We start from the raw sequence: 14818 nt of genomic DNA on the forward strand, positions 1-14818 counted from the left end.
AGGCCATCTGCATTCAAGGATAATCTATTCCTAGAAAGATTAATCATATAAGCAGACAGAAATCAAGTTCAAGTAGGACTAAAGAAATTATCCTGCAGATTGGACACTCTCAACATCTGACTACAAAGCCTTAAATGAAAGCAAACCAGACATTTAGACTGACAGAAATAACACATACCAGATTTATTTAGCCAAGTGGAATAAAATGAGCTGTGCCTCTAGGAAAGATTATTCTCATAACAAATCAGATGAGCATCCAATTAACTTATTGGTGAACTTCTACCAAACAGTCCCAGCCACCTAAAACAGAAAGTCCTGTTCCTGCAGCTGGTAACTTGCACATAAAATCATGGTATTTTTAAAGTTTCTCCATGATGTGACCATGAGAAAAGTTGTTGCTTTACTGGTGCAAGATCAGGAAGAATGAGAGTGGGTTTTCAGTATCCAAGCAGCAGAGCACATCCTATTTGTTCCAAGCTCAATCTAGGGACTACGCAATTACTGACAATTCAAAATATCAATTTCACTTCAGAAACTTTTCTTTCAAACCAATGAATAGCAGAACTCATCTCTCCTTACAAAGGTCTAAAACTTAGACACGCAAGTTTGAGCTAGTAACCCGAAACTCTCTTTAGTTATTGGAAAGAAACAAGCAGAGTTAATTTTTGGCCTGCTTCACTCCATGGGGAGCAAGTCCAAGGTCACTAGTCCAGACTTGTGCATCTGATTTTCAGAAGTTTAAGTTGGGGAGAATACTCCTTTTTGAAGATTTTCAAAACCCAAGACTTCTATTTAAAAAATACGAACAGTTGTTTTGGTTATATTTAACAACAAAAACATTGGGCTAAATTGTAAAAGAAAAATAATGCAGTAACAGCACTACCATACAGATAATTATGTCCTAAGAGTTAAGGACACAGATCAGCTTCTGCTGCATAAAGGAGGACGTCTGCCGCAGCTCTGACACAAAGCTGAACTGTAAGCAACCAAAGGAAGAAAGCGTCCCCAAATCAGGATTAGTTTCATGGAAGCTGCAAGCATTAAAAAGTTATTGCACTAATCACTGTTCCTTCCTTTAGAAGGTGAACAAATAATTTACAGAAAATGGGGGGAAGAAAAAGATTTCACTTCAGCTCTCATGTGACTGAGAAGAAAACCATAAGGAAAAAAACAATTTTGTAAAGGACTTGAGCAACAGCCAGACAGCCATAGGATAAATACATTTGTTTTGTTTCTTCTTTGTAGGAGGAGCAGCATTGTATTTGCATAACTAGAACTTGTTTTTATTGAAGTATATGTCGAATGTTAGAGAAAATATTAATGCCAGCATTTCAGTTACGGCTCTTCCCTTCAGCTATGCAGAGCAACAGTGAGAGGGGAGTATGAAAAGTCCACCACATACAGAGCAGAGACTAATCAAACTGAGCTCGTCTTCAGTTACACAATCTGAGGAAGGCCTGTGGTTAAGAGAATTAGCTCCAATTTGCTTTTTGCCACAAGGATTGGGATAAGCCTCTCCTAAGTTAACAAAGCATTTTTAACTTCTCTTTACCTTTAGTAACACTGTGTCAATTTGGGGTGGGGAAAGGGTGTGGAACAAAAACAAGATACAAGAGCTAGTAAATCTTTATCCTTAATAAAAGATATGGGGCATGGTCTCACAGGACTTTTTATACCAGATTATTTTCTTGAGAAAACTGAGAACAGGGTGTCCTGCTTCCTCTCCATCCTCCCTCCCAATTTGCCTGTTCTCCCTCCAGCTCTGAGGTTCCTCTGACTGCTAGGTGAGGGAAGTTAATCTGCTCCTCAAGCACAGACAAACTAGTTTGTTTTACCATACTAGGAGATGTCTGCCAGAGATGACTTCAGGCAAACTGCAGGAGCAGGTGAGAGCTGTTAATTTGACTTTAACACTTACCACCATCCCCGCCCCAAAAATGTCCAAACACCTCCTTCTCCTCCTCCTCAGAGCCCACCCTATGACCTGCTATCCGTTATCCTACTTCATTCTTGATAGACATTAGCATCCAAAGGAAAACAGCCTCAATCTAGTCTAATTAGAGAAAAAACATCAGAATTGCTTTCAAGCAGGGAAATTAACATTAGCACTTTCTATTGCTAGATAAACCCCAAAACAATAACCATCCTGTGGTTGTGTGCAGGTCTGCTGGCTATATCCAAACTAGGTATAAGAGCATGGGACAGGGAAGACCACAAAGAAAAGAGTAGCTACTCCTTTGTAGTAAATTCAGATTAAATCCCAATAGCATCTTTAGGTGATCTTTCAGTGTTGCAAGGTGGTGGTGTTATGCTGCTGTGAAAGAAAACCATAAGCTTTCCTTTTTCTGATCTCTCAGCAACCTCAGAAAGACCATGGGCTGTTTCTGCAGTATTTCTACCTCTCATTCAGTAATACAAACCTAGGCAGAGAGCCACATTATCCTCAGCTTATAAAACAGACTTCTACTTTGGCACCTGGAATCACAATTGTTAATGTTATTTCTGGAGCAAAGAGATTTAAATGTGCAGTCCAGAAAACATGCTTTTGTACCAGTCTTGTGCTCTTCATATTCAGGATACTTCAAAAGTCTGGCACCTGCAAGTCAATAATATTCATCTTGCTGTCCCAGCCTTTCTGTTCTTAACTTTGTATCCAGGTGCTTCCCACCCCCAGAAAGTGCCCAGTAAATTACACAAGTATTTTTTGTAACTACCATCCTCTACTCCAGTTACGGTCACTTTTTTGCTACTGATGTATCTGTAACTTGCACCTGCTCCAAAAACCTTCCAGGCAGGTAATTTTTTTCTTTTTTTTTTTTTTTTTTTTTTTTAGTGAAGAGCAGAACAAAAACTCACCTCAACTGCCAACTACAAACATTCAAAAAAATCCACTGCAAACCTCCAGAATAATGAGGTTAGGTCATCAATTACAACTTGTAAAAATAATATACTTGGAAGGGTATTTTTAAATTGTTGTAACTGGATATTTAGGACTGATCTTGGAGGTTCTCCCAGCAATACCTGGAACTAGAAATGGTTTCAGAAGTTTGGGGTTTTTTGGTTTGTTCTTTTAAGTTAAGGTCAACTAAAATTAGAGAAACTGAGGCTGGCATCCCCCCACACCAGTAACAATTCAATAACTTGCAGAAAACAAGAAAGTAAACAGGGTTAGGATTTCCTACAGAAGAATAATGCCACTGCTTAAATCTGAAAAGCACCTGCATAAATTCTATTCCCCTCCATCTCCAAAAGGTGATATCAGAATTGGAGAAATTGCAAAAGAGAACGACGAAAAGGAAGGTCACAGATATGAAGTGGCTACCATGCATAGTATCAAGCAAGGTGGATTAGGGCTCCTTTGTTTGGAGGGAGATGCTTATGAGCAAGACAGCATACCTCTCCAAAATCATGAGCAAGATAAATGATATGAAAAAAGAGCAACCAGAGGTTATTTTTTTTTCCCCATCCGCTAACTACAAATATGCAGCATATGCCTCAGGAACTCCCCAAACCACAGATAACTGGAGACTAGGAAAAACATTCTAAGGAAGTATCACTACACACTTACACCTCCAGTTCTTCCTTTAGCTGTTCTAGTAGATAGAAGACTTGATGAAGTAGCCATTTGGGTATGACCTGATATGGCTTCTCTTACAGAGAGCCAGAATAGCTGACACTGCTGTTCCCCTTGCCCTTGCCTTAAACTCACATGAAAATTCCCAATCTTCACTAATTGTTTAACCCCATTCAGAGAAGCTTATTAGTGCTTTGATAGCAAAATGTTCACTGTCTGTAGCAAAGTAGCAATGGCTATTGTTTGAATTGCTTCTCTGAACTCATCATAAACTAAACTAAGATCCTGCAACAACTATCCAATCAGTGCAGCCAGATCCTTATGCCAGCAGCCGTGCAGTGCAAGGCAGGCTCTGTGGAATGATTGATAAACATCAGAGCCTGGGTTTCACAGGAACTACAACTCTTCCTTATGAAAGGCAAGAGAGGAAACCTGGATGTTAGCTATATATGCATGCAAGGGGACTTGCTGACACAGACATACTTACACTAGAATTCAATGTCCTGGCCTAAGGGGGCTTACTGCAAGGAAGCTGTGTCAACTTAGGCACGTAGCCTTTGCAGTAGTAGGACAGCCACATTTTATCCTGCCAGTATCATTTGTACTACTAAACTTTACTATAATAGGGCATGAACAACAAAGCTCAGTAGGAATGCATGCCCTTCTAAATGCACATGTAAACCAAGCCATGAAAACTTCCATCAAAATGTAGAGACCTGCATTCTTTAATAAAGCTCTTTTATATTTAGCCTACTCTCCCCTACGTATCTCATTAAAAAAGGATGTTCAAACAGCAAATATCATATGAAACAAAATCAGCAATATCATATAAAACAAAATCAGCAATAAAGCCCATCAGTTAAAGGGCAAAAGTGTTGAAGGGACAGTTTAGATTTACTTAGCTGAAATAATTATATTGCTACTATTAATCAGATTTTTCTTTAAAGACTAGACCATTTCCTGGAAAAGCAATTGCTTGCAACTCCCTCTTGTACTACTTCTATCCCAAGGGAATACAATTTGGTCCTTTTCCAAGGCTCTAAGCAAGGCTGGCTTTGGAAAGACATCTTAGTAGCTCCTTCTGTATTCATAGCTAGAACTATTTCTAGTTCTGAACAGGATATGAACCTGAAGATTTCTGGCTAGTCTTCATATTTGTAGGAACATGAAAATTTATGATTCAAAATGCCTTACTAAGGCGTGTAGTCCCAAAAGCCCACAGTGCTGCTGCTGTTGTGGGGAGAGGTGGAGGAGAAACTCGGCATAAACAAAATGCATTCAGATGGTTCTCCAACTTGAATAAAAATCCATAACCCCCAACTTTAACTACCTAGCTTTTTCAAGATGAAAAATAGGACAACTGCACCTGCCATTCTAATGGAACAACCTTAGCATTGTGCTTGTCCAGAACACAGCCCAACCTACTGACTCGTTAATTGGACAACTCAGACAATATCAGCTTCTCTACAAAAGCTCTGCTGCAGCAGGGTGAAAAATTTCAGGACAAATACCAGTTACATCAACATTCTACTTGCTTGTCTTCCACAGCTGCCTCTTTCTAACTCAGCGGGCCAGTCCAAGTCTGGCTGTCCCTGTCATCTATATCAGCCACTGATCAACGCTCACAGACAGTGCATTTGAAACTGGATTAGTAGAGGAGGGATACTTCTCCTCCTACACTTCCCTTCTTTCAGGGATTTAGATCTACCGTTTAGGATTTCATGACTCACGTGGATTTCTCCTGCCCTCTCAGTCACGTTCCTTTTAAAACCAGTTCATACTTCTGGCCTCAGGAGCGCCCTCCAGTAACAAGTGACACAATTCAGCGATACACCCTCCTAAACCTGCAGCACGGCAAATTTCATTCAGTGTCCTTGGTTCTTACATTACAAGCAGCAAATAACAATTGCTCCCCATTCACCCTCTCTCTCTACACCATTTATTATTCATATCGCTCTATCAGCAGCTTTTTCTCAGCTGTCTTTTTTCCTCGAGCTGAAATCCTAGCATACTTCATCTGCCTCATACAGACACTGTACCTTATCTTCAGCCATCTCTGCTGCTCTTCCAGTGTCCTATTGGGACAGAAGTAAGGAGAAACAGACCCAAAGGCAGATCTCACAGTACAAAGTTACAACTCTTCAGTCACTTTGGAGACAACATGTTTTCAGGTTTGTTCTGTTCCTTCCCTAAAGCTTTTGACCACAAGATGAACCTCGAAAGATGTGTGCTGTTAAAGACCTTATGGCTAATCTAATTAACATGTTAATTCAGCACTTAAACCACTACTACAGAAATGTCAGTTTTCCATTACATAACTTGATCTCTAACATTTAAGGACACAGGATGGATAAACACAGATAAACAGTGTTATCAAGACAATAACCTGTTTTGATTGCTTCAACCAGCTTGTCATTCTTCTCTCCTTCAAGTAGTCTGTGGTAATATCCAGGGTTTTGCTCCATGTTGGTTTGGGCCCCACTCACAATCATCCAGATGAGTGCACGGTGTTCATTGGGGATGCCTTTCCTTATGTATCTCTTCACTGCAAAACAAGAAGTTTGGTGTGTTGTTTCTTTGGTTTGGTTTTGTTACATTTTCTCCTCTTTTTGTTGGGTTTTGGGTTTTTTTTAATAAATAAAAAAAATCCAGCTGAATTTTTCTTTCAGAAATGAGCAACAGAAAGTTGAGAAGTCATAGAAAAACTCTTGACCAGAGATTATTATGCTTTCACTCCTATGCTTTAGGATAAGCTTTTCCTTCTCAGCTACATAGTATATTTTAGATTCACTCCAAAGATCCTGCCATTGAGACTCCCCATATGGGATCTCCAGAACCAGGCTTTCCTCCCTCCTAGGATTTTGAATCCTTTCCTCTTCTTCTTGCCCTTCTGGACAGATACACAAACAAGCAAAATTTCATGCGATCTCTGTCCTTTTTCATTCAGACAAGCCCCGACTTTTTCTTTCCCTACATCACTAATGGCCTCTGACATGACAGCCCTTTCTATTTGCTTGGTTATGCTCTAGCATAAATGGCTGTATTAACATAACCCTAGGGTTTCAGCTGAGCACCTAACTACTGAAATTATAGCAGAAACTAGGATATATGAATTAGATGGCTACTGTCTAAATCAGCCTCTGAAAGAACTGGAGATGTGAGTGAAAAGCAGATGATTTTTCCTAGAATAATTGAGGAAGTCTCATCAAATCTGAAGTAGCTCTTATCTCCTGCATCATATTCATCATCAGGGTGTGCTTAGGGTTGTGGATTTTTTTAAGCAGATGATTCAGGGTAAATAAGTAGGATGCAAGAGTGCAGGAAGAAGCATCAGGATAATGGCAGCCAAAGCAGCTTCCTCCTGGGAATGGTATGAAAAATATTAATAAGGCACCAGTGCTGCTCATTGGTACCTAATCCTAAATCAGTATTACCCCTTCTGACCCAAAACCACATCCGAATGTTTGAGATCCTCCTGCATTTCTCAGGGAGAAGAAACTAAGAAAGGAACAAGATATCTCTTGCTAAATTAGTGAGATTGTATCAATTAGAGCACCAACTTTGCATCCCTAAATTCTATGGGACTCAAATGAGAGTGGGGATTTTTATTCTACCCACAAACATAGAGATGCACATACAAAATACCACTACCTAATCTGGTTTTATCCAGTCACAAACCTCTGTAAGTCAAGATAAACGCTGCCTGAATTAAAGGCCTTAAAAACCAGCTGAGTCAAACACAGTTTTACAACTCAGCCAGCCACCTTCTAAATACATTACACCTACCTATCCTTTAGGAGACAAGGTTGCTCTCCCAGTGTTAACAGAGAAATCTGTACATCTCTAACGGGCATTTCACCCACCTAGCATCTGCTACTTTCTCTCATAGAAACACTCCTACCCTTAACATTTGCAATACAGACCTGGTCTTCAGGGTACCGTTTTTGTTTAGCTTTTTCACGAGGATATAAACTATGGGTTACAGTCTCTACTGCTCTTGTTCTAAAGTAACTTTAACTACAACCTTGTTTTAGATGGACTGGAAATAATTTACTTGTTTCCATGGTTTTTATTAATACCCACTTCATCTTCTTACAAAATTTTGCAACAACTCTAATGCTAAAAAAAATCCTACAGATAGAGCGAACGCAGGAATCAGTATGAGGAACCAGCTCCATTTAGGTCAACAAGAAGAGACATTCAAATGATTCTGCAAATGTCTCTAGAAGCAAAATTACTGGCTAAATTACTGGCTAATCATATTCTAACGTATAATTCCAAATGTTGTTGGGGTTTTTTTTCTGGAACAACTCTCAATTCTGAAAGCATAGCCAACATCCACATCCAAAAATGCACATTTAATTCAAGAGAAGCAGAACAAGCCTTTGACATTGGCACAAGGGGAAAGCAGCCCTGCAGCACAGCATACACTCATTATTCCTGATTGTCATTGTTCTCCTGGTAATAGACAGCCAGAGGCTTGTGTCGCCCCTACCTACTACCCACCCCAGCTCCCCCACTCCCTGAGGAGTGGAAAAAGCCCTTTACATGAGGCTTTTCTTCCTCACCCCATTATCATACTCACCAGGATCTGTAAGCTGGCATACAGAACCAGTGAAGTAGTTTTGAAAATAAGGACAGTTGCAATGAAATATGTTTTATATGCACATATATTATTTTTGTATGTCATATCCTCTACATAAACCTACATTGTTTTAGACAAATACGTATTTATTGTTTTCCATTGGCCTTTCAACCTCTTCCATGTTATCCTCAGGAACCAAAAAGCCCACAGCACAGAACATCCTCCCACTGTAACATTTAAGAAGCTCTTACAGATGAAGCCGGATTGTGCATGTGTCTCCAATTACACATCCAGCTCCAACTGTAAATCAAGGGCTTGATCTCAAAAGCAGCACTGCTGAATACCATCAAGCCCTGAGTATCATCTTCACATAGAATCACTCCCAGGACAAACACAGTGCACACAACATATCCAAGCTTTAAAACATGTAGAGTAGAGAAATATCTGCATCTGAATTTTTTGACAGATAACCAGAATATGAAACATCAATTTCTAAGCAAACAAAAAGCAGTCTTAATTTTATTACCTCTGACACTCGGTGCCATTTTCTGCAGGTTTAGAGTCACACATATTAATATATGTTTTTCTTATTAAAAGAAAAAACAGCTACATTATAGGGAAGTAGTCTAAAAGTGCTGATAAATACCCAAAGAAACTTCAAGAGAAAAATGTGTAGAAAAATCACACTTTCCAACACTGTGCACTTCTTATAGTAGCAAGATTTAAAGATAAGTATACCACTTTGAACCTGCCTGTCCTTGTTTACTGGTAGAATAAGAGAATTTGCTTCTATATAAAGTTGTAGATAAAGATTAATGATGTCTGACTCTACTCTATAGACTAAGTTCACACAGGAAAATCCCATTTATAAAGAAAATTTATCTAATCTAAAATATTAGACGAGTGTGATTTTGAGAAGCATCTGCACTTTGCAGTTACTTTTTTCAGTTACCAAAAATTACTGTTGAATGCTGAGGAAACAAACTTGGACCCTAGAGAAACTATTCTACAAAAGAGCTGAAAATAGTACACAACAAGGAATAGAAAGTTTTCTTTTATGAATACATCACAGAAGAAACAAAGCAGATCTGTGCTGTCAATGTTCAAGTTGCAGTCAAACACAAAAACTGACTTTCTAAGATGCTCCTTCCTTCCTCCAGCCCTTGGTCTGGAACAGAAGTGCTCCACTGTTTAGTACCATTACTTTCACCTCTCATTGTTTTGTATCAGCCCCAGAGACCAGAAAGCATCCTCTGCTACTGGTCAATTTTGACTAATCCACTTACAGCCAAATTCTTTTATGCAGCACACTTTTCATCAGAATTCAGCTACTTTGGATAATTATGCCAGACAGCTTGTTGCCGGCCTGTAAAAGAGCTGTCTTTTGGTTCCATAAAGATAGAAACTGAATGGAGACAAGCAAAAATTAAGAGAATCTCAGTAGCAACAGAAAGAGGAGAAGCAAGTGACTGAACACTGACTGAAAATTGACATGTGCAGGGGAGATAGTAAAGGTAACAAGGGTAGTGAAGGCAACAAAATACCAGAAAATATCAAAAAAGGAAGAAACTGGAGAACAAGCAAAAGGAACTGTCAGACAAAATTCCTATGACCTGCCTTGCTGGAAGGCTGTAATCCAGAACAACAGGATATACTGCTTAATTACCACTGTAGTCTAATTATTTTATTTACATTAGAACAGAATTATATACATACATACTACCCTGGACATGAGGCAAACACAGTAGCATGTGAACACACCACATTTCCAAACTGGAAAATTAGCACAGGTCATCACTTCTTCCTGTTCACCCAGACAGGAATTATGAGCTTCTCTATGTGTAAAGACAAACGGGTGTGGAGCTACTGAGATACCACACGTAGAATACCTCTCTCACGTCTATTCACAGCAGGACACATTTTGAATAAGCTCCAGGAGAACTCAAAATAAGGATATGGGTTCGCATACGCAGCTATTGCACTGGGGGGAAAGAGGCAAATCAAACAATCTTTCAATTCTAGCTACGGTTGATGGGGAAGTTAATCAGAACCAGCAGCTCCTGAGCAAAGCTTCAGAGCGATAAAGTGCTGGAAGAGGGAAACTGGGTGAATCACCAGGCAGACCTTCTTGCTCTCTGCCTGCAAGGAAATTGCTGCAGGATCATCTTGCAGGATAAAGCACACACCGAAACAACCACTTACCTAATTCTTGGCACTTACGTCACAGACTTCAATCTTAATACTGATTTAAGAAATAAAGTATTTTAAAATCAATAATTTTACAGGTTAACCTGCTGCTCTCCTCTTCTGAGGTATCAGTCAACAATAATGAGGGAGGCTTACTGTAACAATCTGGAATTAACACTCAGGCTACGTTTCCTCAACATTATTTATTCCAGTCACTCTCCTTAGACTTATGCATTACATATGTACACGAGCATGCATAATCCACAAATCCAAGTACCATTAGCAAAAGTTAGTAACACCAAAGATGATGCACCAGCCCACTAAGGCTTGCTACAGCCAAGAGCCATTGTTTGTGTCCGGTTACTGGATTTGTGGTATCCCATTTTTCACAAACTGTTTAGAGACAATTAACACCACATGAATGGTTATTGCCATTTTGTCATTAGTGAGGCAGCACGACCATCAGTAGGGAAGCCTGGTGGGCAAGTTGAAGGATTTGGTTAAGGTTCTGGTTCCAAAATAAGACCAAAAGTATTCACATTGTTCCTATCACAGTAGCATTCTGTGTCTGCGATGCTACATAAAGGAAGAAAAATGCAACAGACTCACAGAAATTGCTAAAAGCTGCCACTGTTGCAGTTCACAGACTTGAAGAGAAGGAGAGGAATTAAAACCTGGGATTATCTTTCCACAACAGCTAAAAAACTAAGTCCTGCAGACTCTCAAAAGCCTCTCTTATTCAAAATATCACACAGTTATAGCTATATTCAAATTTGACACTCTAAACAAAAGCTTCTTTACATGTGGGAGAAAAAGAAGAGTAGAAGCACCTACCTTGTAGTTAGCAGCATATGACCCAGGAGTTATAGCTCAAACCTACATTTTCTGGGATTCCTCAGCCTTAAAATGGACACCCATACATCAAATACACTTTTATACTTAAAATGTCTCATTAGTTATCATCCTGTTCTTGGAGCCAATAAAAAAACCACAAAACAAACCCACAAAAAAAAAAAACAAAAACAAAAAACAAAACAAAACCCAGACACCACACCCCAGAAAAATAAAACCACCAGAATTAGTAGTCAAAGTCTGCACCTGAACCACAGCTCTAACTATTTAGTTATGTTACAGCCAGTCCCTGATGAACTTCTGCTTCCTTTCACTAATGTTTTCTTTAGCACACTTGGAGAACTGTGACCAACTCCAGCAGGCTCCCATGAGAAAGCACACTGAATAGCATCATTTAGAGCAAAGAGGAAAATTTAGATGCTCACATGAAAAAATAACCCAGAGAAAGAGTGAGAGGAAAGATCCCCACACTTTGGTGTCACAGGATTCCTGGCCTCCTTCCAACTCCATTTCTTTCTCCTTGTCTCTCTTGCAAGATAAAACATTACTGGAGGTTTTATTATTTTTTGAAGTGGCCTTTAACAGTTCCATCAGCATTTCATCCAACATTGCACTAGCTCCTGCATTAATTTTGTTGTCTTCACTTCATAAAGCATTCAGTATCAGTTCTTAGTACACATATTTTCAGCCGTGAGGTGAGCATCATTTTACAAAAGGAGGGCTAGAAAATCTCAGCAACCTAAAAAAACCTCTCAGAGTCAGCAACTGAGAGCCCTAACAACCTGATCCCTGGGGTTCAAGACAGTGTCTTCTACATAATCTCATGGATTTCTACAGAGAGCACAAAGCAATAAAATAAACAGCTATAAAATGGCATTTTGAAAGTGCCAGTGGCCATAATCTCTGGGTTAGAAATGAAATAAGATGTTATAGCATATGCCAAAGAGGGATTACTCCTTTGTAAGCTTTAAATCAAATAAATTATCCCCCTAACAACATACTTGCTTATGTGGTATTAGTGTTCATACTATTGTTTTTCATTTCAAGATAAAAGGAGTATTTAACATTCAAAAACGCAAAACAATTTAATATGATTTATATTGGTTCCAACGTAATGCACTTTTACCTATAAATAGACACAGAGCTCACCTTTTAAACTCTTCTGTATAGTGTTATTTCCTTTTAGGAGCTTGGACCATTTTATTGCTCTTCTAGTGAGTACCACTAGGTATCTGGAAAAGAATGCTTCATAGGACTCATAATCAAAGTCGTCTGGCCTTTCAAATCCATATGGATCAACCCTACAAAATAAAAAAGAATTCTTGTACAAATGTTTCTATGTACCTGCAGCTGAAAAAGAAAATATGCAAGTATGCTTTAAATAACTTCCAGTTGCTATTTCTAAAAGCAGCTCAAACAAAAACCTACTTTACACAAACTGTTACACTCCATTTAGCATATCAAAGCTGTTTAAAGAAATTAATTTAAACAAGCACTGCTCAGTCAGTTTTACAGATGTTACTACTTCTAGAAGTAAGGACTTTTTAGAGCAAAAGATCCTTTGTGTACAAAATTGAACCAACTTATGACCACAGAGAAGTCTAGGACGTATTTTTTTCCACAATACCAACAGCTGAAGCTATGAAGGTATAGCACAACGGCTCAAATACGTTCTGAACTCACTTTCCGCACAGAGAAATGACAACAAAAAAAGAACAAGTTAAAAAGATTATTTTTAGAAGGGCTTATTTCTTAGTTTCTCTTAATGGAGGTACACAGTTCAGAAAACAAACAAACAAACAAAAAACCACAACAACAAAACACCCACAAATCCTTGTGTCAAACTTTTTGATATGTAGTATCAAAAATGCTTATTTTATTATCTTTAACAATTTTGCAGTGTTACATCCTATCATCTTGGGCAGTGTGGCACTAATGGAGTTTCAGAGCTGCAGGGGTGATTCTGTGCTAGCTTGATGCATCAAGTCACCTTGCTAAACTGGATTTATGGCAGCTTCCCTGGACACTTTATACCTGCTGAGTACCACCTGAGCACAGAACATTCAAAAGCTTTGTAGAAGTCAAACAGACAGAGGGGTCTGTCCACGCAGAAGTTTGCAAGACAGACATCGAGGCTTAACTTCCAAAAACGCTGCCCTTTTCACTCATGGAGAATGAGTTTGCTCACAGAGCAGCACCGCCACAGCCTTGGGTAAACTCCAGCCCACGGGATCGTCTCAGGTAGTAAAGCATGAATCAGAAGAGGAACATTTTAATAGTCAGACCTCAAATGGGTATTATCTAATCGGCAGTTAGAAGAGTCACCTTCGCGTTCACATAACTCCTCAAACGTGACACAAACACTACAGGTGCAAAAACCACCAACCCCCCCCCCCAGGTTTCTTGGAGGACACAGAATGTGAGAACGGCCCAAAAAACCCCAACACCTCCAGGAACACACACGCCTCATGCTCATGACTGCGACTATCCAGGCAGCAAGGACAGACCAGTTTCACGCTCAACTCCATTCCTGAGGCAGGAACAGACAAGGAAGAGCCAGGAACGCCGGTTTTGAGGAAGTTACCTTGCCTAGCCTCTCTCCAGCAGCCGAGGTGACCAGCACCGGGGGGGGGGGGGGGCTCCCGGTGCCGGTGCCGCGCCCCGGGGACGCGGCTTCCCCGCCCCGACCCCCCGCAGCCTCCTCCCGCGCCCCCCGCACAAACCCGCGCGCTCCGGGAGGAACCCTTCCCTCCCCTCGGAGTTAACCGGCTGCAACACCTCCCCCCTTCGACGGCTCCTCTCCGCCTCAGACCTTCGAGCTCCTCGACAAGGCACCAGCAGGGGGAAAGGGCTAATTTAGGGGACCACCCAAAACCCCCCGAACTCCCTGCGAGGCGCTGCCGAGTCACAGGAAAGTTGTAAAACCGGTGCTTTCAAACCGGACCCGCTGCTCCGAGGGAGCGGGCGAGGGCAGGTGGCTGCGGCAGGTCCCGCCAGGCGGGCAGGGGGACAGGCCAGCCCCGCCGCCAGCCCCACGGGGCGGGGACGCGCAGCACGGCCGCCGGCAGCCCTACCTGTACGCCCAGTCCCGCCCGTCCTCTCGCCGCTCCATCGGCCGCCCGCGCCCGGCCTCCCCCCGGCGCGGCGGGGAGCGCGGCGCCCGGCTCTCCTGGGGCCGAGCAGCGCGGCGGCCGCGGCCCCAGACGGAGCAGCTCCGGGGCTCCGCTCTCCTGCCGCCCTCCGAGGGGCGGGGGCGGCCGCCGGGGCCCGCCCCGCCGCGCCAGGGGCCGGGCAGGGCCGCCCCCCGCGCCCGGCCTCCCGCCTGCCTGTCCCGGTGCTGCCCCTGGGGTGCGTGTCTGTGGCGTCTCTGTGGCCTCGGGATGAAGGCGCGGGTGTTGGAGCGCACGGGAAGTGTCTCGGTGACACCGGGGGGAGAGGAGCTTCAGGTTTGGGCCCCATCGAACCCGAGGAGAAGAGGGGGCTGTGTTGGTATTTAAGTTCACCTGGGTTGGTTTGGGCTTTTTTTTTTTTTTAATCTCCGAACCCCCGCGCTGTTCCGTTTCGTTTCCCCAAACAATTCGTTGAAGTCAAAGCTTTTGTGACGCTGAAACACTACCCAC

At 41.6% G+C, this 14818-nt stretch overlaps 1 protein-coding gene across 3 annotated transcripts in view; it reads right to left on the bottom strand.

Moving 5' to 3' along the window:
* Nucleotides 1-14448, bottom strand: part of GRTP1 (growth hormone regulated TBC protein 1) — a 35304-nt gene extending 20856 nt beyond the window's left edge. Inside the window, exons 1-3 of one of the 3 annotated variants that reach the window (XM_051618754.1) lie at nt 14273-14448; nt 12348-12499; nt 5961-6119 (exon numbers count right to left, since the gene is read on the bottom strand). In XM_051618754.1, the coding sequence (XP_051474714.1) occupies nt 5961-6119; nt 12348-12499; nt 14273-14310 (349 nt within the window). In that variant the 5' untranslated portion in view covers nt 14311-14448. Of the gene's footprint in view, nt 1-5960; nt 6120-11180; nt 11201-12347; nt 12500-14272 lie in introns of those variants that run through there. The other 2 variants (XM_051618762.1, XM_051618773.1) reach the window with 2 other exon arrangements.
* Between the last annotated feature and the right edge of the window lie 370 nt (nt 14449-14818).

Source organism: Apus apus, chromosome 1 (genome assembly GCF_020740795.1).
Source record: "Apus apus isolate bApuApu2 chromosome 1, bApuApu2.pri.cur, whole genome shotgun sequence".
Lineage (NCBI taxonomy): Eukaryota > Metazoa > Chordata > Aves > Apodiformes > Apodidae > Apus > Apus apus.